The 26,336-nt window shown below is 39.2% G+C and overlaps 6 protein-coding genes across 6 annotated transcripts; 5 read left to right on the forward strand and 1 right to left on the reverse strand.

The window, feature by feature from the left end:
- Positions 1–10,932: 10,932 nt before the first annotated feature.
- ustQ-9 (Tyrosinase ustQ) lies at positions 10,933–12,151 on the forward strand (the record flags this gene model as incomplete). The annotated part of the gene is made up of 4 exons (XM_036640539.1): positions 10,933–11,054; positions 11,123–11,278; positions 11,330–11,759; positions 11,819–12,151. 4 exons carry the CDS (start codon positions 10,933–10,935, stop codon positions 12,149–12,151), a joined length of 1,041 nt encoding a protein of 346 aa, XP_036495134.1.
- Positions 12,152–16,369: 4,218 nt separating this feature from the next.
- CGCS363_v008691 (Fasciclin-like arabinogalactan protein) lies at positions 16,370–17,205 on the reverse strand (the record flags this gene model as incomplete). Its single annotated transcript, XM_036640540.1, has 2 exons — positions 16,370–16,672; positions 16,729–17,205. The coding sequence occupies 2 exons, from the start codon at positions 17,203–17,205 to the stop codon at positions 16,370–16,372; spliced, it is 780 nt and encodes a 259-aa protein (XP_036494553.1).
- A 1,538-nt stretch (positions 17,206–18,743) lies between these two features.
- abfA-1 (putative alpha-L-arabinofuranosidase A) lies at positions 18,744–21,023 on the forward strand (the record flags this gene model as incomplete). Its single annotated transcript, XM_036640541.1, has 8 exons — positions 18,744–18,884; positions 18,947–19,461; positions 19,513–19,596; positions 19,653–19,729; positions 19,782–19,814; positions 19,871–20,013; positions 20,075–20,557; positions 20,628–21,023. 8 exons carry the CDS (start codon positions 18,744–18,746, stop codon positions 21,021–21,023), a joined length of 1,872 nt encoding a protein of 623 aa, XP_036495133.1.
- Positions 21,024–22,379: 1,356 nt separating this feature from the next.
- CGCS363_v008693 (uncharacterized protein) lies at positions 22,380–22,754 on the forward strand (the record flags this gene model as incomplete). The annotated part of the gene is made up of 1 exon (XM_036640542.1): positions 22,380–22,754. One exon carries the CDS (start codon positions 22,380–22,382, stop codon positions 22,752–22,754), a length of 375 nt encoding a protein of 124 aa, XP_036495131.1.
- A 378-nt stretch (positions 22,755–23,132) lies between these two features.
- CGCS363_v008694 (uncharacterized protein) lies at positions 23,133–23,402 on the forward strand (the record flags this gene model as incomplete). The annotated part of the gene is made up of 2 exons (XM_036640543.1): positions 23,133–23,262; positions 23,311–23,402. The coding sequence occupies 2 exons, from the start codon at positions 23,133–23,135 to the stop codon at positions 23,400–23,402; spliced, it is 222 nt and encodes a 73-aa protein (XP_036495154.1).
- Positions 23,403–23,733: 331 nt separating this feature from the next.
- Positions 23,734–26,050, forward strand: CGCS363_v008695 (uncharacterized protein; the record flags this gene model as incomplete). The annotated part of the gene is made up of 4 exons (XM_036640544.1): positions 23,734–23,832; positions 23,888–24,061; positions 24,402–25,070; positions 25,133–26,050. The coding sequence occupies 4 exons, from the start codon at positions 23,734–23,736 to the stop codon at positions 26,048–26,050; spliced, it is 1,860 nt and encodes a 619-aa protein (XP_036495150.1).
- Positions 26,051–26,336: the final 286 nt, after the last annotated feature.

Genomic DNA, 26,336 nt, shown 5'->3' on the forward strand with positions numbered 1-26,336 from the left:
CTAACGGCCTACTAGTCACATAATCCTTCAGCCCCATTTCCCCTACGCGCACTAAGGTGCGCTATCCATTAGATAATCTTATCACTTTTAATATTACTTCGATAATAACTTCATAACTTTAACTAAACTTAATTACTATAGACTTTCTATAACTTTTTAATCTATCTTCTAACTCTTATATATACCTTTTATTACTTAGCCTTCTTTTCTACTACTTACTCTTCTATATTTATTAGTAATATCTATAATTTTAGCTAAATTAGTTTACTAACTATACTACCCTACTAAGAATATTATTAAAATAAGTATAATAGTTAGAATTAGTAATAAATATAGTTATATCCCTTAGTTAAGGTATATAAGCGTTTCTTATAGCTATGCTACTAATATTAGCTTTTAGGACTATTAAGTATAACTTAGTTATAGTTATCTTATCTTTAGGGTTCTATAAGTAGAAAAGTATTAACTTATTAATTATAATAAGCTTAGCTTTATAGTTAGTATTAATTATTATATCTTAAGGTATACCTTAAGTAAAGCTCTATAGTATAAAGCTTTATAGATTAAGTAGAATAGAATATATTATAAAGTTATAGGAATCTAAGTAGTTTACTTTAAGTAGTAGTATTAATATAGGATTAAGGATAAGGGATAAACTTAAAGCTTAGTAAGTAGTAGTATCTTAAGTATATAGCTAAGATAAGCTTTTCTATAGCTAAAGACCTTATAAAGCTATTACTATATAAGTTACATAGGTGAAGCTATTAACCTTACTAATAATAAAGTTATCGTTAATAAGGCTAATAGCTATAATAGTATAGTAAGTTGAGGTCAGCATAGGTAGTTATTCTAAACCCTTAGGTATATATACTGCGAAGCTACTAGACTAAGCACTGACTAAGGTGCTTTTACTACTTTTTCCCCTATTATGAAAACTCCTACTAGGTAGGCTTAAAACTTCCTTAATATTTGTTACTTTTAGATGCCTAAAACTGCAGGAAAGACTTTAGAACAAATCAACAGGCTCTATAATTAGCATAATTAATATCCTATACCTACCCCTCAGCTACCCCTACATTTTAGCTACCTACTTTTAATACCTTCATATTTATATATATTAACTTTAACTAATATTTATATATATTATAATACTATAATAATATAACTTTTACTATTACTAAGGTTTTTAGATTTATTAGATTTATCTATACTATTTTTAAGTTTACTTACTTTAATTTAAGCTTTCTAAATAGTTTTAATATTAATAAACTTTAAATTTAAGCTTATTTTAACTTTTTTCTATTTCTTAGTTTTACTAATATTAACTTCTATTTATAATACTTTAATTTTTTATTAAGCTACTACTAATTAGTATACTTTCTTATTAAAGTTTTTTTAAACTTTTTAAAAAAGTAAATACTATATATATTTATTATTATTTAGTTTATTAAATAGGTTAAACTAATTTTAAAATTTATCCCTTTTTTTAGGGGTTAACTAAAGGATTACTAATATATCTACTATTTATTTTTTATTTTTTTTACTATTAAAGAGCTTTTTATAAACTTAATTAGCTAGTTTAATAGGAGTTAAAGTATTCTTAAGTATTAGAGGGTTTATAAAAGGTTTAGTTATATTAATAAGCTATAAATTAGTTTATTTCTAGCTATTAATAATATTCTTACTTATTAAAGCTATTTTATATACTTTATTATAATATATAATAAAATTTCTCTTATTTATAACTATATTAGTATCCTATTTAGCTAATAATTTAAGCTCTTTTTTATATACTACTTTAAGAGGCTTAAAAACTAACTAATTAAGTAGCTAAAAAATATATAATATATATATTAATAAGAATAATAAGTATATCTTATTCTTAAAGTATATATATATAAAAGTAGTAGTTTTATAGCTTTTATAACTATTTAAGATTAATAATCTAACTTCTAAGAAGTTTTTTAGCTAAGTTAAAAAGATAAAAACCTTTATTAACTACTTAATAGCTATAAAATCTAAAATCTACTTATTTTTTATAGCTATAAATTTCTAAGATTTATATAATATTAAATTTAAAAAGAACTACTATTATTAAATATTCTTATTTTTATATATAATAAGTAGAAATAGTATTTTATTAATTATAGAGATATACTTAATTAGAGATATCTAAATATATAATTTAAGCTATTTTTTATAGATAGAATAAGTTTCTAATAATCTAAAAATAAACCTATTTAATCTTCTACTTTCTAAAATACTAATCTTATTTATATTATATTAATTAGAAGCTTTAATAGCTATAAATTTAAGTATAATAAGATATTTAAACTATTATTTAATTATATTAATTAAAGCTTTATTAATATATTAAGAATTAATTACTCTACTTTTTTAAATTTTTATAGATAGGTTTTTTTTAATAAAAAACTATATTTAGTTTTTTCTAAAAAATTAAAAATCTCTATAAACCTATAAAATATATTTAGTAAAATCCTTAAATTATTAATAAATTAGAAGTAAGTTTAAAATAATTTAAATCTAAACTTATTTAGCTAAATAGCTTTTTTAAGTTATAAAAAGTTTTTATAAATTAAAAAAAATAATATCTCTTATTTAAGTACTATAGATTTAAGATTAAAATATTATTCTAAGAATATTATACTATAATAAAGCTTTTTATAAACTAATACTAATTATAATAGCTTTAAATACCTAAGAAACTTTATCCTCTATATATTAATATATTTAGTAGTTATTATACTTTATAAAAAGAATAATAATAATTAAATAAAAATTAGTAAAGTTATTTAAGTTTAAAAATAGTAGTAAGTATTTTTAATAAAGTATTTTAGGGTAGCTGAAATGTGGAGGTAGCTGAGAAGTAGGTGTGGGACGTTATGTAACAGATTATCCTTATTTAAGTGGTATAAGTCGCACTTGATGACCTTCGTACATGTTATATGCAGTATTCATTCATTCAGCTTATCATTGACAGTACAAGCTTTTCTAACTCAGTTGGATTGGATTAGTCGCTCATCCTGGACATTTCGCGGTGTTTATACTCTCATTGCTCCACTTTCCTCGATATTGTGAATGCTGCTCGTGTTTCCGAAATCCTGGAGCCTCCATTGTGCCAATCACCCCGATTGTACCAGTTGTCTCGGTCGATTTTCTTGTCCTCATCGTCCTCATTATCCCCGTCGTCCCCCGTCGTCCCCCGTCGTCCCCCGTCGTCCTCATTATTCCCTTCGTACCCCGTCGTCCACGTCGTCTCCATTATCCTTATTATCCCTATCGCCCTTATAGGATAAGAGCTTGCGTAAGCATATCAAACGAGATACCCACGGCTAACAAGTTTATTTCTTTTGTCCAAGGCGCTCATGGTGATTGAGCGGAATATATTTTCCTATGATATGGTTGCTGCATTTCATTGGTTGAACTTCGTTTGTCTTATCGGCCCCGCTCGTCAGGGAAGGCATACCTAGTAGGTTTCGCACATGGATGCTCATACTCCAGTTAGGTACTCAAGGAATTCTATCTAACAACTTGTCCACATCCAATCTTCGCCCTTAGTATCGATGGAGAATTCCAATTTCTTGAGGAATTATACGCAGCCCATCATGTCTTCCAATTCATTGCCGCGAACGAGGCGCCAGACATCACGGGTATCAATGGCATGCCATCAGTGCCGGACAGGAAGGATCAAATGCGATGGCGCCAAACCGCAGTGCGCTACATGCGCTCGACTTGATCGAAACTGCAACTACAGTCGAATTGATGGACGCAAGTCACGACACACGGAATCCGAATTCAGTGCTTTGAACAACAGAATTGCCTTTTTGGAATCTCAGCTCAGAAAAGCGCAAGCTAGTGCGTCACTCGGATTTGAGCTAATGGGAGATTCAACATTGGATACACATTATGGCGTTTCTGTTCCCTTCAATTCCGAAGAGCATCAAGAAGTGAGGCTCGAACGGCCTCTTGAGTCTTTGAAATTCAGTGTCTTAGGTCTGGAGTTTGACGACGAGAAGCTGACAACTTCAGCCCTTGGGGCTATATGCTCTGTGAATGGCGCATTGATACACGACGAAGTCACCGGCAAGACGGTCTATGTTGGGCCAACTAGCAATTTCCATTTATCGCCCACATGCGGGACGATGCGACCTTCGATAGCCGGAAAGGTCGATCATTACCGCTGTACAGAATGGCTACCAACAGAGCTTGAATACCTTAGGAGTTACTGGGATCACGTTCACTCGCACTTTCCGCTATTCTCTTCACCCGCCGAGCTTCAACAGACCGCAGCAACCAATCTGCTACTAAAAGTAAGTGTGCTAGGTGTTGGGGCTTTTTTCTGTCTCTCAGACAGCGATCCTGAGCGACAGCATCAAGTCAACCTCGCATTCTCGAGTCGTTTCACTGAACTGAGTGGGGGTGAGATCGAGCACGTTTGCATACCCAACATCAAGTCTTTTCTACTCCGGTCATACTTGGCTATCTTGCAAGGAAAGCTTGAGTCAGCAGCTGTTTTCCTAGGTATGTTGCCATGTGAAATTCTGCATTCCCTCACGTCCACGCTCAATGAAAACGCCTAGGGATTGCTTGCAATGCGGCAAAGCTTATGGGTCTTCATGTCGACCCAGCTTCATTGCACGATGGGCCTTACATGCGACAAACTTCCGACAACATAGATAGACACACGACGTTTTGGGCTTGTTTCTTCTTAGACAGGTGAGCAAATACCGGAACTCAGCATCGGTCATGGACTAAAGTCACTGTGTGCTAGACGCCTGGCAATTCTTCAGGGGCGTGCTGTGTTGATGGCTGCTTGCGATGTTTCCGTCCAGTCTCCCGTCCATAATGTTGAGAGAACCCTCAAGGAAAGCAACGATGTCGGTGTCACTGCGCATGATCTATATGCGTATCATCTTAGCTTGGCTGATATGCAAGATGTATGTCTCGGCGATATGTAAGTGCACGAGAGACCCAGTGTCATTATTCTCTGTTTCTTATCTACCATCAAATATTCTTTCGCGTGCCCTGCTTCGACGGAGGAAGCAATATCAGCGGGTAATCTTCGATATGTTTCATGGCTCACAGCTTTACCAGCCTCTCTTCGAGCCACAAATCTTCCAGACTGCCCACCGAGTTTAGTTTCACTCCAGTCAGTCCGATTGTGAACAAGACAACGCGGTTTATAACTGACATATAATAAAGCTGATGCTACCACTCCGGCATGATCCTTCTACATCGTCCATCTTTGAAGCAGACTAGTGCTGAGCGTGAGCTTGCCAACAAACACTGTTTGGAGTCTGCCTCAACAATAACTGCACTTCTCAAGATATACCGCGAACGATACTCTAATAGTATTGCTGACTTCATGGTCATACATGCAGCCTTCACCGCTGCATTGGTTCACCTAGTCTTGCTAGATCACCCGGAAGTTTCCTCGTATTATAAGACAATCAGGGCACTGAGATCGACAATAAACTCTCTCACTTGGATGATTTCAAAATCGGAGTACGCGAAGGAGGTTTACACAGACCTTAAGCATTTCGCAATGTCTTGGTCAATCAAGCCAGCGAACTCGCCAATGTTTTGGGAAAGCAGTTTGTTTCTACTTAAAGGTAAACAGCAAGCTTGACAGACACCATCTGTTTCACAGATATTTATAACACCGACTCCATAGAACATGCTCAAGTTTGAGTCCATCGAGGAAATAATTAACCTTGCCTTCAACTCGTTGCTGCTATCGCCCCCAGTCGCCAAGGTCCGCAGATTTATTTCCAACAGGGCCGGCCTCTCGGACACATTTCGCGCCAGCGCTCCCTATAAAGCAATCAAGTCAATTATGAGGGTTAAACTTAACTTAATTACCACATCGCAATACTATACTTAATTACTTATAATTAATTATAAGTAATTACTAAGTAAAGCTATTTAGAACCCCCTAATAGTAAAATTACACCCTTTTTATATTATTACTTTATATATTAAAGTATTTCTAACGTTTCTACCTTTATTACTAGCTTCTATAAAGTTTAAGTAAGAGATATAGTATTAAATACCCTCTTATAGTTAGATAATTATAAAAGTATTACTAAGATCCCTAATATTAGTTTATTTAGCTAAAGATATTCCTTTTTATAAATAAATTACTAATTAATAAAATTATAGTTAGTTTACTTTATAAAGATAAAATACTTCTCTAATTTATCTATTTCCTTATTATCCTCTTTTTCTTTAAGTATTATAACTTTAGTTTAAACTTATTACTTAAAATTATCTAAATTAATAGATTCTAAGTAATAATTTATATTCTTTATATCTTCCCCTTTTTTAAGAGGATATTATTAGTTAAAATACCTCTTTAGAGTTAGCTTAGTACTAAATATTTATTCTTATTAATAAGGAGATTATTAGTTTTTTTCTAAATACTTTAAGTTAAAACTAAAGTAGAAGAGTAATATAGTAGTATATAGAAGTAACTCCTCTATTAAAGTATAATACTTATCTAGCTTCTTCTATCTATTATTAATTAAAATCCTTAAGTACTACTAGCTACTACTATTTATTTCTTCTAAGTTTAAAATACTATTAATATACTCTTAATAAGTATAAATAAGTAAAAAGCTCTTATTAAACTATCTCTAAGATATTTATAATACTTAAGTATATAATAAAACTTATTAGTTTACTAAGTAAATAGATCTCTAAAATACTTCTTATAAGAAAGCTTAAAACTTATCTAATTTAAGATCTTAAATATCTTTACTACTAATATTATTATAGAAGGTCTTCTACTCTTTAAAGTAACTTAAAAGATACTCTATTATAATAATTACTTCTTAAAGTTTACTATAAAAGCTATTTTCTCTAAAACTTTATATTTAAAATATTATCTTCTAAATAAACTTTAAAATCGTTATAATTTTTATTAACTATAACTAGTTATTAGAAATTAAGATATCTTAAATTAGTATAAGATCTTTAGTACTCTAAGAAGAATAAAAACCCTCTATTTTATCCTTAAACTAAATAATATACTTAATTATAAAGTATATAAAGTTCTACTTCATAATATTATTTTAAATTAATTTAAGTTCTTTAGATATTTACTAAGAGAGAAAAAAGCTATTAGACTAATTAAAAGCTTCTAATATCTTATAAAATAGAATCTTAAACCTCTATATATATTATAGTAAAACTTTAATAAACCTTATAATATTATAAAGCTTACTAATAAAGCTAGTTTTATACTAATACTTAAAGTTAGTTTTATCTTACTATAAAAGAATATATATATCTAACTATCTTTTAAAGTTTTTAAAGTTCTTACTAAATAAGAAAACCTTTAATATAAAGTTAAAAATATACTTAAAGTAATAAATCCTTTTAGCTTAGATATCTTACTTCTTTTTAATAGAGAGGTTAAATTAAAAAATTAAACTTACTATATAAATATTATTTAAGCTTATATTATTAGAAATTAAAATCTTTATTTACTTTATAATACTTTAGTCTCTAATAATCTCCTTAAGAGTGTTTATAAAGTTAATACTATTATAAATACTAATTTACTTCTTTATAGTAATAAGATATACTTAAAAGCTTTTTCCCTTAATAATAAAGTATATAATAATACCTATAATAGCTTAATAACTTAGAGAAGTCTATAGATTAAAACCTAAATATATCTTAAAATTAGTATATAGAAGTTCTTACTAAATAACTACTTTTTATTACTTCTATATACCTTTAAAAGCAGTAACTATTAAAATACTAAACTATAGTAATATTTATAACTTAATACTAACCTTAGAGATTATATACTAAAAAGTAAGGTTCTTATAAATAATAAAAAGAAAATTAGTATTTATAATTAAGTATATAATAGCTTTTTAAATACTTTTTATATAGCTTTTTATTAAACTAATAAAGTTAAAGTAATATCTCTTATATAGAATATCTTTAAGTTATTTAAAACCTTCTAAACTAATAGATCCTATTTATATTTCTCTAAGATAGTTCTTCTTAAGATACTTAGAAGTAAATAAAATAGCTTTAATATTAAGAATAATATACTTATTTTTAAGATTATAGTAATAATAAACTTAGTAACTTACTTCTAATTAGCTATCTAGCTAATAGAGAATAAAATACTATTTATAACTTCTTATCTAGTTTATTCTCTCTTTTATACTTTTTCTCTAAAGATCTAACTCTTATATATATACTTTATTATTTATTATAATTCTAAAGAGGTTTTTAAATAAAAAGTAATTAAATAAGAAGTAGTTTTAGCTTTACTTAAACTATAATATAATAAATCTATACTTTAAAAGTTAACTAAAAGTATTTAGAAGAAAAGTAGAAGTTAAATAGAAGATTACTAGTATAATAGATATCTAATATAAAGTAAGTAAAAAAGAAGAGAAAGTAGACTTAATAATACCTTTATATTTAAAAGATACTAATAGATAATAGAGATAGAGGATAATAGTAGTAAAATAATAATTTTAATATAAATCTCTAGAAGATCTTAAAAGCTAGCTTTTAACTTCTCTAAGAGATTTAGCTATTACTCCTATAAAACTTAGAGAATATTACTAATATTTACTAGAATAATTATATTAATTATTATATTAGAGAAGAAAAAAAGAAAAGCTAAGTAAGTAAAAAGAAGTAATTTATACTTTATTAAGGGGGGGGTTTATTAGAAGTAAAAACATAATAGAAAGTAAATAAAGAAGAGTAAGGATATTTAGTAGTAGAATATTTATTTAATCTATATTATAATCTTTATTAAAAGAGTTAAGGTAATTAATTAAGTTTAAGGGTTATAATTAACTTAATTAACTAGCGATAGCTTCAAAATTAATTAATTAATTAATTAAACTTGGCAAGTTTAATTGCTTTATAGGGAGCGCTGTTTCGCGCCCTACGTTGGGATCTGCCATCTTTGATCAGACAGCTGAGAATATCAACCAATGAACCGCACCACGGAGCATGGCCGGCTTTTCGCCCAAGAACACAGCTAATGACAGTAATCACTTATCCGGGCCTTCCCCGACGCAGAGCGAGTCCTATCTCTATTTCAAAAGATTCCTTTGCACCGTTCGATATTCGCTCATAAATAGCCTCAGAAAAATGATAGCACTCAGTCTTACAAGAACATTGAGCATACAGGCTCTTATCTGTGACGCTCTGTCTCTGGAAGTTATTTCGCAACTTTAAACACAGAACTGCATCAACTTCACCAACTAAAGTGCAAGGCGCTTGTGAACATCACTGCTAGGTTACAGTAAAGTCTCCTTTCCTGGAACCACTCTGGTCTTGTTATCCAGTGTTTCGGTCTTCTAGAAAGAGAAAGCTCTAATAAACTTCAAGGTATCAACAGATATGCTGCCTGCATTTGGCCTCATTTCTCAAGGTCGCAGAGAACCACTGGCAACGGGAAACCTAGAGTACGGTTGAGCTTGATTCGGTTGGCACTGCCTCTTAGCGACACGTACCCTGATTCGTAAACCATCGGCTCCGATATCGCGGTTTTCCTCCGAGCCGGCAGCCCCACTCCGGGTTGTCGCCGAGAAAACGTGCCTGGATGTCAACATCTGGGTCAAGTAGGCGAGGGGGATTCCGCCAAGATGGGAATAGAATTGAAGATTACTCCCCATTCTTTTGTTACATAATGCTGAGCGATCCCCTGAGATATCCACAGTTGTTTCTTTTGCGGACATCGATGACTTGTCACGCCTGCAGGGGTGACAGGTTTTGAAATAGCCTCGCAAAAACGCACACATTTCATTTCTGGGTTATCTTTACATTTTTAGTTGTTATCTTTACAATACATGTTACTAGGGAGGCTAACTTGGCGAAGTGTCTAGCTGAAACCCGGTAACGTCGAGTATCAGACGTGTTACAGTTGACTGGAAATTACTCTGACTCGTGCGGACTGGTCGCTAACGCTCGTGTGGGCGGTTAGGCTGCGGTGCAAGGTCCCTGTCAGAGGGAGTTCGACAGATAAGAAAGCTCTTCAAAAATGAGCTACAAGATGAAATGCCCGGCAATGCATTTGTGCTTCCAGTCGTATTCTTGAACAACCGAGGCGAACTCGCTGTCGTCGTCACCAACGCCACATGCGGAACCAAGAAGAGTCTCCATCGGAGCCACCCAGATCAAGATGTCACAGGTCTAGAAGCTGGCCCCGTAATAAAGCAGAAGCGATGTGGGAGCCGAAGCCATCAAATTTTGTCCGACCGGCTTTTCCGGTTTTATTCTCCATTCGATCAGTAAACGCCAACAAACGTGGCTCAAATGCAGGTCCAAGGTAGTCCCTCTCGGACATGACCCAGAGGACCGGTATGTGGGAGATGTGGCAGGAGGTCGAGCCAAGAACTCTCTTCCTTGCTCAATGATGGCTGAGGTCCATCTGAACCCCACTACTACTCGGTTTCGGTCACCTTCCATGCTTATTCAAGCCCTGCGAATTTCTTGGGACGAACACGGAAAGGAATTTAACTTGCCGATCCCTGGCTAACGCGCATAAAATGGGCAACTTGAGACGAATCGGCGCATGGGTCAATCTTTATCTCGAGCATCGCCATATTCCGCGATGGAGCACTCCCACAGGTCCCGCGCAACATGCGGGCTGCGCGGCTCCCTATCGTAGGTCCATCGCAATTCTTTGCGTAGTCAGTGGGTTTCGGGGCATGGCAGTTTTTGTATTGATCTCCGAATCTGGACCACGAAAAAGAAATCCTGGAGTCTTGGCGGAGTTGATGTCGTAGTATAAGTGAGCCTGGTAGGGCCGCGCTATTGCAATTGCTGGAACGTCAACCAGTCCATCGGGTCGTTCCCTCTTCACTTGTCGTCCGAACTCTTCTGCAGATCTGTTTGAGATCTGCACGTCCTTCGTTGATCAACATGAGGTCGTCCACTCTTTTCGGCTTCGTTTCAGCCCTTGGGCTCGCTAGCGCATCACCGTTCGCTCGCAACGGCACCTACTCTAACTCTACGTGCACTTCGCTTAACCAGAGAAAGGCATGGTGAGTGACATAAGACCCACCTATACCAGCGTTGTATTGTTAGTAGGGCTGACCATGACACTCAATAGGCACGTTCTCACCAATGATGAGAAGTCCGACTACCTTCAGGCCGTCAAGTGCTTGATGGAGTCCCCCGCCAAGAGCGGTATCACTGGTGCTATCTCTCGATGGGACGAGCTGCAGTCTTGCCACGTCGAGCAATCGAACTTCATCCACGGAGTCGGGTATGTGGCACACAATTCAACGTCCAATTAGTATGCAACTAACATGCGCAGTGCTTTCCTTCCCTGGCACCGCCTTTTCCTTCGCCTGCAAGAGATTCTTCTCCAGAACGAGTGTGGATACAAGGGCGCTCTTCCCTACTGGGACGAGCAACGTGATCTTGAGGTCCTCGGGTCCATTGAGAATGCCTCTGTTTGGGGATCCGACGAGTTCAGCTTCGGTACCAACGGCGTCAAAACCACTGACGGCGTCAACTGCGTCATCGATGGTGCTTTTGCCAACACAACTCTCCGCATGGACCAGATCTGGGGTGTTGACTACTACGACGAGTACTGCCTTTCTCGTAGATGGAACCAGACGGCCTGGGAGTTCGCCAACCAGACCAACGTCGATACCTGCTTCGCCAAGGACAACTACAATGAGGCCAACTTCTGCTACGTTGACTCGCCTCACTCCTGTGGACACCTTGCTACTGGCGGAACCGTAAGTCTCTTTCCAAATCTTTCATATGAAAGCGACGTCACTAACTTTAGCTCTTTCAGATGGAGAACCAAAACGCCAGCCCTGGCGACCCTGTCTTCTTCTTGCACCACGCCAACCTTGATCGCCTCTGGCAGAAGTGGCAGGAGGCCAACCTCACTGCTCGTCTGACGGACATGAGCGGCCAGATTATCCCTCCTGAGTTCATCATGACACAGAACCGCTGGCTCTACCCGTCCAAGGCCTACACCGACTACGATGGTGACCCGGGCAACGAAACCACCCTCAACCACGTTCTCTGGATGGGTGGCATTATCCCTAACAAGACTATTGCCGATGTGATGGACCTCAAGGGCGACCTCATCTGCGCCGAGTACATCGACGCCGATTACTAGGGCAAATAGCATAATACGGCAAACTGCACTTCACTTGTACATAGAGTTTGACGGAGCACGCGCATTCGATGATACCACATAGATTTTAGACTATAGACCGAATCACATACCACTTCTACCGACGAGTCTTGCTATCTGAGCGGAGATTTGAGTATGTAAGCTACAAAGTAGTTATCTGTCGCTTCTGCTATTGTCGTTGCTTATATCGTCGTGGTCCATTCTGCCGCCGAAATTGGTTCTGCCATCGTCGTCGCTTCTCGTTGCCGCCTATGTCACCACCGCCGTTGTGTAAGACTCATTATGACACGATAGCACTCTATTAGGGAAAGGAATCCCGAAGAAAACGATCTTAATTGAGATGATAATGAAAATAGTCATAATGAAGGTGTGAAAACCAGAACAGATAATCAAGGTAAAAACAGCATCAAGATCTCCTTCGCATGCCAAACAACCAGTCATTCCACAAAACGTTCTAATTACCTCTATCTCCAATGCATCAATTTCCAACCGACTGTCTCGCACATTCTGCTGCACTGATGACGACGCTCGATTGCCTTCTCAAGTTTAGCTGAGTAGTGCATCAAGGCCCATAGCAACAGAAACGACCAAAATTGCACCAGGCATCAATCCGCTGGCAGCCCCAGTTGCAACCGGAACAGGCTGGCTCGCCGTAGCGGTCGCATTAGCTGAAGGGGTGGCGACAGCAGCAACAGTCTGGAGCAAAATTGGAGTCGTTGTGTAAGCCATGAGGTCCGTCGCAAAAGAAACACTAGAGAAAGGCAGGCTCGAGACTGAGGAGGCATTTGGGAACGCGACTCTCTCAGAAGCCTGTTTAGACAGCTGCAGAGATGCACAATCAAAGTTTCCTGGGCTCAGAATACTGATCTAATGTTAGCATAAAGTGCGAAGAGCTTTTAGTAACTAGAGTAAACCAACCTGTCAATCACATGAGCCACGCCATTATACAAAATAGTGTTAGGAAACGTGATTCTTGCGTTGTTTACCTAGGCAGATCCGTCTGGCAACACAGTAAAAGTGAGGTTTGCTCCTTAAAGAGACGGAACTATCACGTTCCTAAGAGACGGCAAAAAGATAACGTTGTTAGCAGCGCCTCCATAAGGGCAATTAAAGCAATTTTAACCCTTATACTTATTAACTTAGCTCTTTTTTTTAGTGTTTTTAATTACTTAGCTAATTTATAAACGAAATAAATTAATTACTATATAAAACTATATTATACCTATTTAAAGCTATTTATATTATTCTTAATAGCTTAAAGTTATTACTAAGTAGTATAACTCCCTTTTTTAGCTAGTTCTTTATTAGCTAGAAACTCTCTATAGTATTAAGTCTTATTAAGAGCCTCTATAATATAAGAGTTAATTTAAGTTAGCTAAAAGCCCTCTTATAGTTAGTAGATATTATAGAGATAGTAAGGATATTAATTACTAATTTAGAGAGTATTAGGTATATCTCTAAGTAGTCTAACTACTACTTAAGGGGATTATTAATAGCTTTAAGGAGGCTCTAGAAGTAGAGATTAAGCTTATTAACTTAGAGTAGTATATAGTAATACTAGCTATTAACTTACTACTAATAGTAATTATTATTATTATTTTAAGCTTTAGTATTAATAAGGATAACTACTAGCTACTTATTTAGTATTAATACTATTATTTTTAGCTTAAATTAATAATACTACTTATTAAAGAAGTTTCTAAGACTTTTAAGAGCTTTATTAACTTATCCCTCTTAATATTTATAATATTATATATCTTATAAATATAAAATACTTAATAATAAATATAGGATTAATACTATAGAAAATAGTAGTAACTCTTCTATCTTATTATAATATAAAAAAAGCTTCTATTATATTAGTTTAATACTAATATAGAGGAAAGATTACTACTTCTTATTAAGGGAGTTAAATTATAAAGCTAATTATAAAGCTAGTAATATTTAGTTTTTATAAATATAAATTAAAAGAGCTTAAATATAAAATTAGCTATATTAACCTTAGCTTAAATATCTCTATAACTACTATAATTAATCCTTAGTATTATTATTAATAAATAGAGAGATTATAGCGTTATAGTAGTCCTTCTAATTAATAAAATATAAAAGAAGATATTTTATACTTATTATAACCTTCTAAAGTTAATTATAACTATTATTAATACTTTAACTTTTATACTTCTTTATCTATTAGTAAAAAAGCTTTAAAATTATACTTATCTCACTTAAAACCTTCTAATTTTCTAAAAATAGAAAGTCTTCTTTAAGGATATATTACTTAGCGTTATTATTATTATTATTTAAAAATATAAAGGCTTAAATCTCTGTTTTTTTCTCTATAGCTTTCTAGATTATAAAATATATATTATTTTAGTAAGTATTATTATTTAGGATAAAGAGGGTTTCTTAATATAACTTTAAGAAGATCTAGAAGTTAAAATCTCTATTAACTTCTACTATAGCTTTCTAGTATTATTTATAGTATTATAGGGATAACTAGATAAATTTAATAATATTATAGAGCTAGTTAATAAGTTTAAGCTACTACTAACGCTCTAAATTATTATTATAACCCTTAAACTTATAGAACTATAACTTAGTATATAAAGTCTCTTTATTAGTACTAAATAGGAATACTTAGGCTAAGAAATTAAGAATATAGCTATAATACTATATATATTAAGCTTAAATATCTATTTCTATTATTTTTAGGTTTAGTTCTCTATAGAAAGCTTAGAGGTAGATATTATTATTTATAGTGTTATTAGAAATAGTTACTTTAATTTAGTTTTAGATATAGTAATAATTAATAATATTAATAAAGGTTACTATAAAGGTAGTATTACTATAATTACTATAATATTAATAGAAAGCTAGAAAATAGGATTATAAAGCACTATTAGTATTAATAAAGTAACTAATAACCTCTATAAAAGTATAAATATTTAGGGATATTTATAGATTAAATAATAGGTATATTTTTAACCTTATTATATAAAGTTCTTTAATTATTAGTTTTTTATTATAGTAGTAGATATTATTAAGATAGTCCTAAATAGATAAATAACTCTATAATATTTTATTAGTAATCTCTATACTATAGTATTATAGTATTTATTAGAAGTAAAAGTTTTTAAAGTAAGTAAATAGGAGGTTAATAGAAATAATTAAAGCTATATAAAGATTATATAGAGTAGTTATTTTAGCTTTAAATATATTTATATAGCTAAATTAGAGTTTCTTTAGGGAAAGTAGTATAAATATAGCTATTAATAATAATATTAGAGTATTATTAGAGTTTTTATCTAATTAGAGAGAGATCTTATAGATTATATAGATATTTTAGCTTTATTAGAGTGTAATTACTATAGAGAAAAAGCTTAAGTTAATATACTATAGTAAGTACTTTTATAAAGTAGATATAATAGTAGTACTAAAAACTCTTAGCTAGCTTTTAATATTATATTACTAATAACTTTAATAGGACTTTATTATATATCTCTAAATAACCTTAATAAAAAAGTTACTATAATCTTAAATCTAACTAAATTAACCTTATTTTCTCTTATATAAGAGCTATATTTTAAGTATATATTATTTACTATTAATAATAATAGTTAGTAAGTTATTAATTATAAGATTTAGAGGGATAATAATAAGTAGAGTAATTATAATTTATATAGAGATATATAGGTATATAGTAGTTAATAATATATATATATTACTAGTTAATAAGGAGGTAGTAGTAATAGTTAATATCTTAACTCTAAAGATAAAAAAGATAATAAAGAGTATAAATAATATATATAAGCTAAAATAATAAATAACTTTTAGAAATAATATCTAATTATAATGTTATTTATATTATTTAAACTACTATAATAATTTCTACTCCCTTAGAAAGTTTTATATTAATTAGGTATTAATTAGTATTATAAAGGCTATTTAAATATCTTTATTATTATATATAGTAATTAATAAGTTATTAATAGTATTATATTTTAGTAACTAATTATACTTAGAAAACTAGAGTAGGGGTTAATCTATAGTCTCTTATTAATTAATCTATAAATAATATAAGATATTAAATATTTTAATTTAATTAAGGGATATCAAATTAATTAATTAAGTAGTAGTGATAGCCTCACTTTGCTTAGTTAGGTTATTTATGTTGTTAATTTACTTGCCCTTATAGAGGTGCTAGTTGTTAGGAATAATGTGGTACTGAAGCACTTGCTGAAGTGTCTCTAGATCCGCTGTTTCAAGTACAGAGCCGATTAACTTGAAAGCTTCATCAGTTGGGACGAAGATTGTGTAGTCAGAAATGTTGAGACCTTGAACGTCGGCTCCAGTCTCGCCAAAAGCAAAGTTGAGGTGAGCCGCCTCCAGAGCGGCATTCATGGCGCGGTAGCCTGCTCGGAACGTGAAGAGCTGGAATGGGGCTCCAAAGGATAGCACGGTATCGACCTTGTGAATTGTGATACCTTCACCAAGTTTGATGTCCTACGCGTTACGTTAGCATCTTTGATAGCGTAGATGTAAATGAAGATGTTACACACAGCTTGAGTGACCGTGGAGATGGTTTGCTCCCCAGACAGGATGCACACGTCCTTCCCGTTCTTGACGAGTCCGTTGTAGGCGCCTCCAGTGAAGTTGGAGAAAGGCTGGCGAGCGGTGATGTAGGAACCGTTGAGCAGGGTCTGAGCAAAGGTGGGCACTTCAGTGATGACGCTGGATGGGTAAACTCCTTTGAAAACATGGTTCGCAAGCAAGGCTGCAATAGCGATAGTGTCGTTGCGAAGCTCAATAGCCTCGCCCTCTGGAATGTCCCGTGGCACATTGGCAAAAGCGGAATTGGTCGGGGCTATGATGGTGATGTTGGAGGCCGATGCGAGCGTTTCTGCAAGGCCATCAACAAGACCGACTAGCTCAAGCAACGTACTGAGATCGTCTTGCGAAGCGAGAAGCCCAGCGAGATCACCTTGTGCCAGACAAGAGCCGGCGAAAATCGCAGCAGACCAGAGTGACAAGCGCATGTTGAAAGCTTCTGAAGTCGGTAGGCAGAGTTTGAGGTAGTTGATAGTGTTGTAGAATCCGAAGTCGAGTGTAAGATGCGATGCGATGCCATGCGATGGTGATAGAGATCTTCTTACAAGTCGTTGTGCTCAACAGATAGTTTTTATACAACCAGATTCGACCCAGATTTGGCATTGCGGCGGCTGTCCCAACTGGATCAGCCATCGTGTCCATTGGATACTCAAAGTCATGACGATTATCCAGGAGTCGTAAATCGAGAGAATCAGGATTGATCGCGAAATTCCAGATCACTGTTTTACTCATTTTAATGGTTCTCACGAGCGATTCGGCGGCTCGCATTTAACGCTGCACAGCCCTTTGCCCGAACACGCTGACAGTGAATGCATTCAAAAACCTGCGAAGACAAGCGAAACTCTCGCAATTCCGTTCGTAGGCTGAATCACTCCAAATCCAGTCCGCGACATGTTTGTGGGGTTACGAACGGTCCTTTTGGGCTTAGTCCGTCCCAAAGCAGACGGGGTGTAAGCACAACGGTCACGATTTGGCCTTGGCAAGCCATCGCTGGGCGGCACAGACATATAGTATGCAAGGAATTAGTAGTAGGAGATTTCCATATCCAAGTAAGTCGCCTGCTATAGAGCCCGAAGGCGGTGAGATCTCAAGCCAATGGACAGAAGATTGTAGCGAGAAACCGGTCTTGTGACCCCCAAGCTTCGATGGAACCATAGTTCAGGCTTATCACTCAATGTGATGGGTTTTTCAGTCCCTTATGCCTTATTGCGGTGACTGAATAGCATGAGTGGCACTTTGAACCGTAGGCGTTTTCGTAGGTACGTATGTTCGTTCTATCTTATCACAAGGCTGGGCGTGTCCATGGACCATCGTCTTTTTGGTGGTCGTAGAGTTTTGGTTGCCGAGCCATACAACGGTTACAATGTAGCCTCGTGAGAACTATGAGATTGAGCATCTAAGTCCTGAAAGTCTTGGCCCTCGGTGCATTGCGAGCCACATACTCCTTGGGCCACCCCTTAGCTACAATGCCGAGTGAACTCTTGCTCTTTATTCCCAACAATGTACACCGACGTCAATGTGCCGAAAGACCCAAGTTCATCATTTTTATTGCGATCGCCAAATGCAACGCGCTCAGATACGCCCAGTCTCGCAGAGCATTACATCTCGGTGATAGTATCGGCGTCGCGGAAATGACCTCGGTGTGTCACGCCATTGGTGCGTTACCCGAGTGGCACAGCGTGCGACAACCCGCCCAATCCCCAAATTCTCCGTCCCACGACGAGAAATGCGACTAGAGTCAATCACACCTCATAAACGGTTTCTCAAAGACGGCCGGTGGGATATATCGTCGGCGACCGTTTGAACGACAAACGCTTGTTGGTCATTGGCTCTGGACTTACACCGCGATGGTTATGATTCAAATATATAAAATACCTATAATATTCTGAAGATGTTTTGTAGCTTCAACAATCAATGGGAATTTCATTTTGATCGAGAAGTCATTTTCTGATTATTTGCCGACATCATGGTCCTGTTCACATCTTCGAGAGCCTTGGCGAGGCTTTTGATGTCCTCGCTCGCAGTCCAGTGCGGTGCCATCAGTCTGACGGTATCACAGACTCGTGGCAATGAGACTTCTTCTACTATGTGGGGCATCATGTTCGAGGTGTGTACTATGCTGGCTGATGCGACTTGAAAATTGCAATACTAATGGACGTGCCCTGCAAGGACATCAACTACTCTGGCGACGGCGGTATTCATGGGCAGCTCATCCGCAATAACGGCTTCCAAGGCGACAATCCTGGATTAGCAGCTTATTCGGCAATCTCGGGAACCACACTGGAACTCGATTCTTCAGTTCCCCTCTCTGACGCTCTTCCCAACACACTCAAAGTCACTGTCGAAGCTGGCGCCACGGGTCAGGCTGGGTTTGCCAATGAGGGTTACTGGGGCATTCCGGTTGATGGCAGCCTTCACTCGCACAACATCTTCATTCGTGGCAACTATCAAGGCCAGATGAACTGGATCTTGCAGAGTGTTTCTACCAAGGAGGTCTTCGCGAACGTTACTTTCTACGTCGACTCCACCACCGACAAGTTCACCGAATTTCACCAACGTGAGCCGACTACCTTCTCGTCGTTGACGGATATAGAGTACAGAATGACCTTCGATGCGGGCCTTGTCGCCGGCTCTTCGCTCTGGTTTGCGCTTCCGCAGCTCTATCCTACCACCTTCCACAATCGGTATGTCTTGTTCGTACTCAAACAGAACTGCGGCTAAGGTTGATAATCTAGCTACAACGGACTCAAACCATCACTGGCCGAAGCGGTGAACAACATTGGTGGATCGTTCCTTAGATTTCCTGGCGGCAATAACCTGTATGCCCCGCACCCCGTATCCTTGCGGGAAGCCTGTGATATCTAACTAGGACCAGGGAAGGGCCGAATGTCGAGAACCGCTGGAAGTGGAATGAGACGATTGGTGCCATAACTTCGCGTCCTGGTCACCAAGGTATTAGCAGAAACTCTTTCAAGCAGGATGTCAAGCTAAAAAAAAAGCACAGGTGCCTGGGGATACCCGAACACTGATGCCCTTGGTATGTATGGCTTCTGCCGCACAAAAATGAACTCAGAAATAGCTAATGTACCGCAGGTCTTCATGAATACTTTGAATGGTGCGATGACATGCGCCTTGAGCCATTCCTTGACGTCTACTCTGGGTACTCCCTCGACGGGACCCACATCACTGGTGAAGCTCTGAAACCTTTCGTTGATGAAGTTCTCCAAGAGCTTGAAGTACGTACTACAAAATATGAAGCCTGTTGTTCCAATTGCTCTAACCACTTATGTTGAAAAGTACGTCCTTGGCGATTCCTCGACACCTACGGGAGCCCTCCGAGCCAAGAACGGACGCGAGCAGCCATGGCCCGTCAAGTGGGTCGAAATTGGCAACGAGGATGACTTTGGCTGTAGCAGCTATCCTGAGAGATTCGCCGCATTCTACAATGCCATCCGTCCCAAGTATCCAGACCTCCAGCTCATCGCGTCTGCCACCGGCTTCAACTGCCTGCCTGACCCTTTTCCCGAAGACGCATGGATCGACTACCATGAGTACAACATCCCTGAGAACTACATCGTCAACTTTGCCCAATGGGACAATGTTTCTCGCAGGAACAAGTACATCATCGCAGAGATGGGTCGCTGGAGCGTGCAGTATTCGGACATGAGGGGGTCGGTGTCCGAGGCCGTCTTCATGCTTGGACTGGAGCGCAACAGCGACCTCATTCGTGGTGTAGCCTTTGCGCCTTTGCTCAGTCTTGTGAACCACCAACAATGGGCGGTAAGCTCTTGCTCTCCCTTAATTGAGGATAAAATGCCGAGCCGAAGCTGACTTTTGGAAACATGTGCAGCCCAACCTGATCCCTTTCAAACAAGCACCTGACGCCATCGTTTACACGTCCAGCTACTGGGTCCAACAACTCTTTGCACACAACGCCGGCGACGTGACCCACGAGATCACTTCTGACTCTGGATTTGACCCGGTCTTCTGGAGCGCTGTTAGCGCCGGCGAGACGTACATCGTGAAGCTGGCCAACTACGCCGCTGAGCCGCAGCAAATGGACATTAAGATTGCAGGAAAGGGTATTGCGACGCTGTCGATCCTGGCCAATGACGACCCTGATAGTGCCAACAGCCATGCCGGATCCCCCATCGCCCCTCCGGTTATCTCGCGCATCGAGTCTTCCGGCGACAACTTCAGCTTCGTCATGCCTGCTTGGTCCGTTGCGGTCCTTCGCGCAGACTAAAACTGTTCCTTCAGACGATTGCGATTTCGTACATATTCCACCGCGTAGATATGGCGGTGGTTTGAGCATAAAATTTCTTTCTCTCGACCAATGGCGATGATTCCCATTGGCGAAAACCGGCTCGGGTCAGAATCCGCGAAGGAATTTTCGCGGAGTCAACTGCAGACGCGACCAATTTCTACATTCCTTTAGCAGATTAAACCAAGGCTTTTGGAACATCGCGGTTCTCTACAAATCATCATGTGAAAGCCATTGTGTATGTAGCTAGTCACCGCCTCTGGGCTCTCTCCCATCCGTTGAGTCTAAGGAGCGCCTAAATTTGGTGCCGTATTGCATATATCCGTGCCATGTTTCATCTCGATCATTGCCCCGGATCTTGAGTTACAATAAACGTGGATCTCAGTTGTGACCACACCCCATCGCTAACGAAGCCTCTTCGCGACCTCCACTTGGGTAAGTTGTCGGAGCGCATTTAAGCTTACTTTGTGATAGCGGAGTTGTGAACAGACATTGGTCCCAGTTTGGGTCGGTCTCCGGCTTGATGACTCGCACAGTATCCAATCACTCTCCTCAAGAGTGATTCATCATGATCACAAAACGTCACGATTACATGCTCTTCAGCATTGATTCGAGACCATGAAGCGCCGATGCATCGCGAAGGATCATTAGACTCGTGAATGGTGAGGAGCGTCGTGCCACAATGGGGTTGGCCTGCTCAACGAAATTCATCTTATTTCCAACAATCAAGCCGAATCTCGAGCCAGTCACCAACGGCATGGACGCAATCAAACCATCTTGCCAACCTCCCTAATAGCTGCGGGCTGCCTCCCGCGAAGTGGCCGGGCTATGCCAAGCTCCGCCTAGCTGAAGCAGGGATACCCTTCGTTAGCCCTACGCGTGACCAGTGAGACCCCGGCGGGCTTATCGTCTCTCTCTAGGCACCGATCACGAACTGTCCGGGGTTCCGGTGCTTGATTGGACCTTTCGCAATGCGAAGCGCACGTGGGTGTGGGCTCAGCTATCAATCGGGCGCCATTTGCTGACCCTCATGGCGTTATTGGGGCATATCTTCTCATGTTGGACCCTGAAAGTTTGCGGCACGGCGCTGTCAAAATTGCTCAGCCACCCCCGGCTAGCTGATATCAGCTGTTCATGCTTCAGGCTGGCGGTTAGCACATATTAATCCAACGTCGCCGTTTCACTTTTGCCTACTTTTCCTCCTTCTCTCACGAATCTTTGAAAAGGCGGAAGAAAGTGCCTTCATCACAGCGACGAGACAACACACCGTCAGCACTCTGCGAAACCATCTACACCGAGATCGCAAATCGAACGAGATTTGATCCACCACAACTTACGATGCGAAACCCATTCAAAGCCAAGAAGCAACGTCAGACTTGGGAGGGTCGATCGAGAGCGCTCACACTTGACGACCCCGTCTTCAAGGACTGGGACAAGGAGGAGCTCAAGTTCGAGCCGAGACACCAAAAGTCGGATGAGGAACTCGCAAAGAAATCCGCAGCCAGCGACGGCGGCGACCCGTCCCGCCTCTCCGGCGAGCACGCTGGCTCCTACTACAATTTCGACAGCACACTAGGCTACGCGACCGTCGCTGGCGCCTTCTCTGGTGCTGAGGCCGGGGGGCCGAGCGATGCGGGTGCGAGCAACAACGCGCCCGACAGTGGAGCCAGCGCTTCGGGAGGTGGGGATCCATCCGGCGGGTCATCTGCATGACTTGAGGCCTTGAAGGTCGTTGGGATGACACCGGTTTTGCAGCGGCATAAGTGATGGATTATCCGGGTATTTCGATTTTGAACTTTTTGGGGGAGTCGATCTTGAGGAGTTTGTTCTGAAATGACCTGTTTCCGCGGGCTGGCGCTTGGAGTTTGGATTTATGAACAGCGCACGAACTTGTACGATTCCGATACCACTTGGGAGGATAATCTCGAATTCTTCGGTCGCTGATGCATGGAGACAAGACCCAAAAACGTACATTAAAATGACATCATTATTTGGAAGAAGAGAAGGTGGAATGTTTGGATGATGAACCAATCGTACGTCAATATTGCGGACGTGATGCGTGATGGACGGACTGACCGAGAGGATGCTAGGATGCCTAGCAAGGGGCATGATGTAGGATCGTGGCACAACAACGCAAGCGAGAGAACACGGAGCAAACATTCCTCACTCACTGGGGATCGCCGCTCGATTCAGCGTATAACTGTTGTCAGAGGGCATCTGAGTAAAAACTACGATATCGCATTCGCCAGCACTGTTCTAATCCTCCCTAAACGAACTGTCAGTCATTCCCAGCAGATCCAGGAGCAAAAGCTAAAACTTCCAATCGAGCTTGAACTTTCTTTCGCCTTTTCCGTCAAGTGACTGTCGTCATTCGCAGCTAAGCGAGCTTACCAGTCATCACCGTTTGCGAGACAATGTCTAGCAAACAAACCCCTTGGCTCAGCCCTCCCAGGCAATGCTGACTGCAGGCTGCCCTGCAGGCGACAACGCCAGCCGCAATGCGACTCCTTGGCAATGGGTGTTTAAGAGGCATAAGCCATCTTTCCAACCTTCGATATCTTGATCAAGCAAGCCCTCACTACTATCCTCGCACATTTCAAGTCGTTACCAACTTGGGCCACTAAACAAAACTTATCGTACTTCCCTTCTAAACGTACCGCCGGGAAAAAGCTTAGAATGCCAAGTGACAACCATGACTGACAACGGAGCCAATGACTTTTGCCCAGTCATCGATTGCTACAACCTGTCAGAGACTTCAATTCAAGCATATCCTGACATCTCGGGCAATGGTGTAGGTAGACTGTGCAATCTTAAGATATATGGTCTGAAGTTCTAATGCCCTTTAGGTTTTGATTGGCTTTATGGGAACAGCCTATCTTGTACTGCTATTGGTCATTGGCAACTATTTCCTCGCATATGACCCCACGGATTGCCCCTTTCAAATCGGGAACTCAAAGAACGAGAACATCAACAGAGAGCTGTGGCGGCCAAATCCGATCGATGAGCGGTTCCTCAGGTGGGTACGGAAGGGACCGTTGGTCTTTACAGATGACACCTGCGCACGCCTTCGAATGGCATTTGATGAGGTAAATAGCTTGAGTCTGATCTCCTATTAACAAGAGTTTTGCTATACGGGCGGATAACTACCTGCCTACATTAGCCCGTCTAATAGTTCATTCTATCTCGATCAACTTTTACTGCTATCGCTGCTGTTCCTATTCTTCTCCCTGTCGCTATTGGTATTGTTGTTATCGTCGTTATCGTCGTTATTGTCGTATATTCAGTATCTACCCGGATAGCAAAACTCGTTAACAATGTATCATATTACTACTGATCAGTGATAGCTAACAAACGGAACAGTCAATTATCATGCTCTGCGATGTGCAAGTCGTCACCGGCCTCGGAATTCTCATCAGTGGATTTGTCCTTTTGCGATGTGGTCTGGACGCTATTCACTGGCAAATAGCCGTCTTCCTAGCGTGGTTTTCTACTGTCACTCACCTTTCTGGACTAGAGGTTCTGCGGACTCATCTTAACACCTACGTCTGGTCAAAGCATCTCCGATTCTCACTTATGTCCCTTCTCCTGATCCTTCTCTTAGTGGGCATCGTACCCACTGGATTCTTCAGCCTGCGGAACAGGAACTTTTCCTCGCCAGCTGTATGCTACTTTAACCTGAAGTATGGCTTTTGGAGATTCAAGGAAACCCTGAGTCAAAGCGACTTCCCGGAGATGCAGCTGGAACGTACACCCGCATATCAGGCTATGGTGTACTCCATGGTCTTGCTTGTTCTCGGCTTTGGTACCCGATCTATGAAGTTGCTCCACCCGTTGTCAAGGACGTTCAAGCTCAATGTCAGACAACCGACGAGTCGTCGCGTAAGAAGACTTTTGACAGACTTTGCAAACACACCGGCATCATCGGAACGTAGGAAACTCCTCAAGACTGAACTCATCTTGAAGCCTGCTTTGGCAGGATTCTTTATGGTCAGGCTTACGTCTGACTTTTTCAGCTCATCCCTATTTGAGGTTCGTGAATCAGAATATCCGAGTATCGAGACGAATTGGCTGACAGTGGCCTCAACAACAAGGTCTATTGGCTCTGTGTAATCCTGGTCTGGGGCACTATCAAGGTTCTCGGTACCCGCAATGAGCTTCTTGGCCTCATCGTGACAGCCGTCGACGAAGATCAGCTCACGCTAGCTGAGGCAGAGAATCAGTGGACCTTCGGGCAAATACTGCCTGTAATCCTCCTATTCGGCCCGGTTTTCACGATATTCGGCACTTTTGTCCATCACATCACCAAGCCGGACTCTGCAGACTCTCAGCCCCGACAACATGAAGTCTATTCGGATAGTGGGCTCAATGAGGCCGCTATATCCGGTACGACGGTAGCTCCCAGTCTCGTCACATCATTCGAACAAGGGAGTATGAAAATACCATCGAAGAATGCCGGGCCCAAAGAGACAATCGCCGACTCGCACGCTGAATCGTGTGATATCGTTGAGGTTTTTGATCAAGCCATCCCACATCTTGAAGATTACAGGTGCGCATCCTGGCTGCCCGTCTGCGCAGCCTTTCCGTTTCTGGGGCTGCTAGCAGCGGTGATGATGGCCTTCGCAGCATCATTCGTTTTCAACAACTACTTCCAGCCAGGTCTGACCTTGTACGATCTCTGGATCAGCGACCTCAACTTCGTCTGCAATCTGTTCATCAGCTACCCTTGCGCTAGTGCAACGACCATTCGACTGGGCCTGTGGATGGAAGGGGAACATCCCGCAAAGACTACGCCCCGAGGATGGAGACAGTTTCTGTTCTTTTGGGCCTGTGCACTTATCTACTGTGCGGACTTTCTACTGACGATGAGAAGGCCGCATATTTTTGAGCTTTCTCATCGGTGGCAGTCGATATCGCCGATTGGTGGGCTGATGGTCACTTTATGCTTGTACATCTCCCACGCCGCCGTTGTGTCTCTGGGGACATTGAGGAACAATGTCAATGCAGCATGACTGAAACAGCAGTTGGGTTTTCTTACTGGTATCAAGAAGCACAGAAAGTCTTTTTCACTACGCTTTTCATAGTTATATCGTGAGCTAGCTCAAGAGAACAACGTCGTATATATATCCGCAGTAAAGGTTGAAGTAATTTTTATGGGGAGGTGCTGCGGAGGGTGGGGTGAGGTGTTTAGCCCCTTTTTCGTCCCAGACGAATTTACAGAACTCTCTTCGACTCGCAAAAAGGCTGGCGAGGAAAACCTTGCGCAATTCCATCGACGAGAATAGCGCCCGTAATGAA

The sequence above is a fragment of the Colletotrichum siamense genome, assembly GCF_013390195.1.
Source record: "Colletotrichum siamense strain Cg363 chromosome Unknown KSG_Cg363_contig05, whole genome shotgun sequence".
NCBI classification, from domain to species: domain Eukaryota; kingdom Fungi; phylum Ascomycota; class Sordariomycetes; order Glomerellales; family Glomerellaceae; genus Colletotrichum; species Colletotrichum siamense.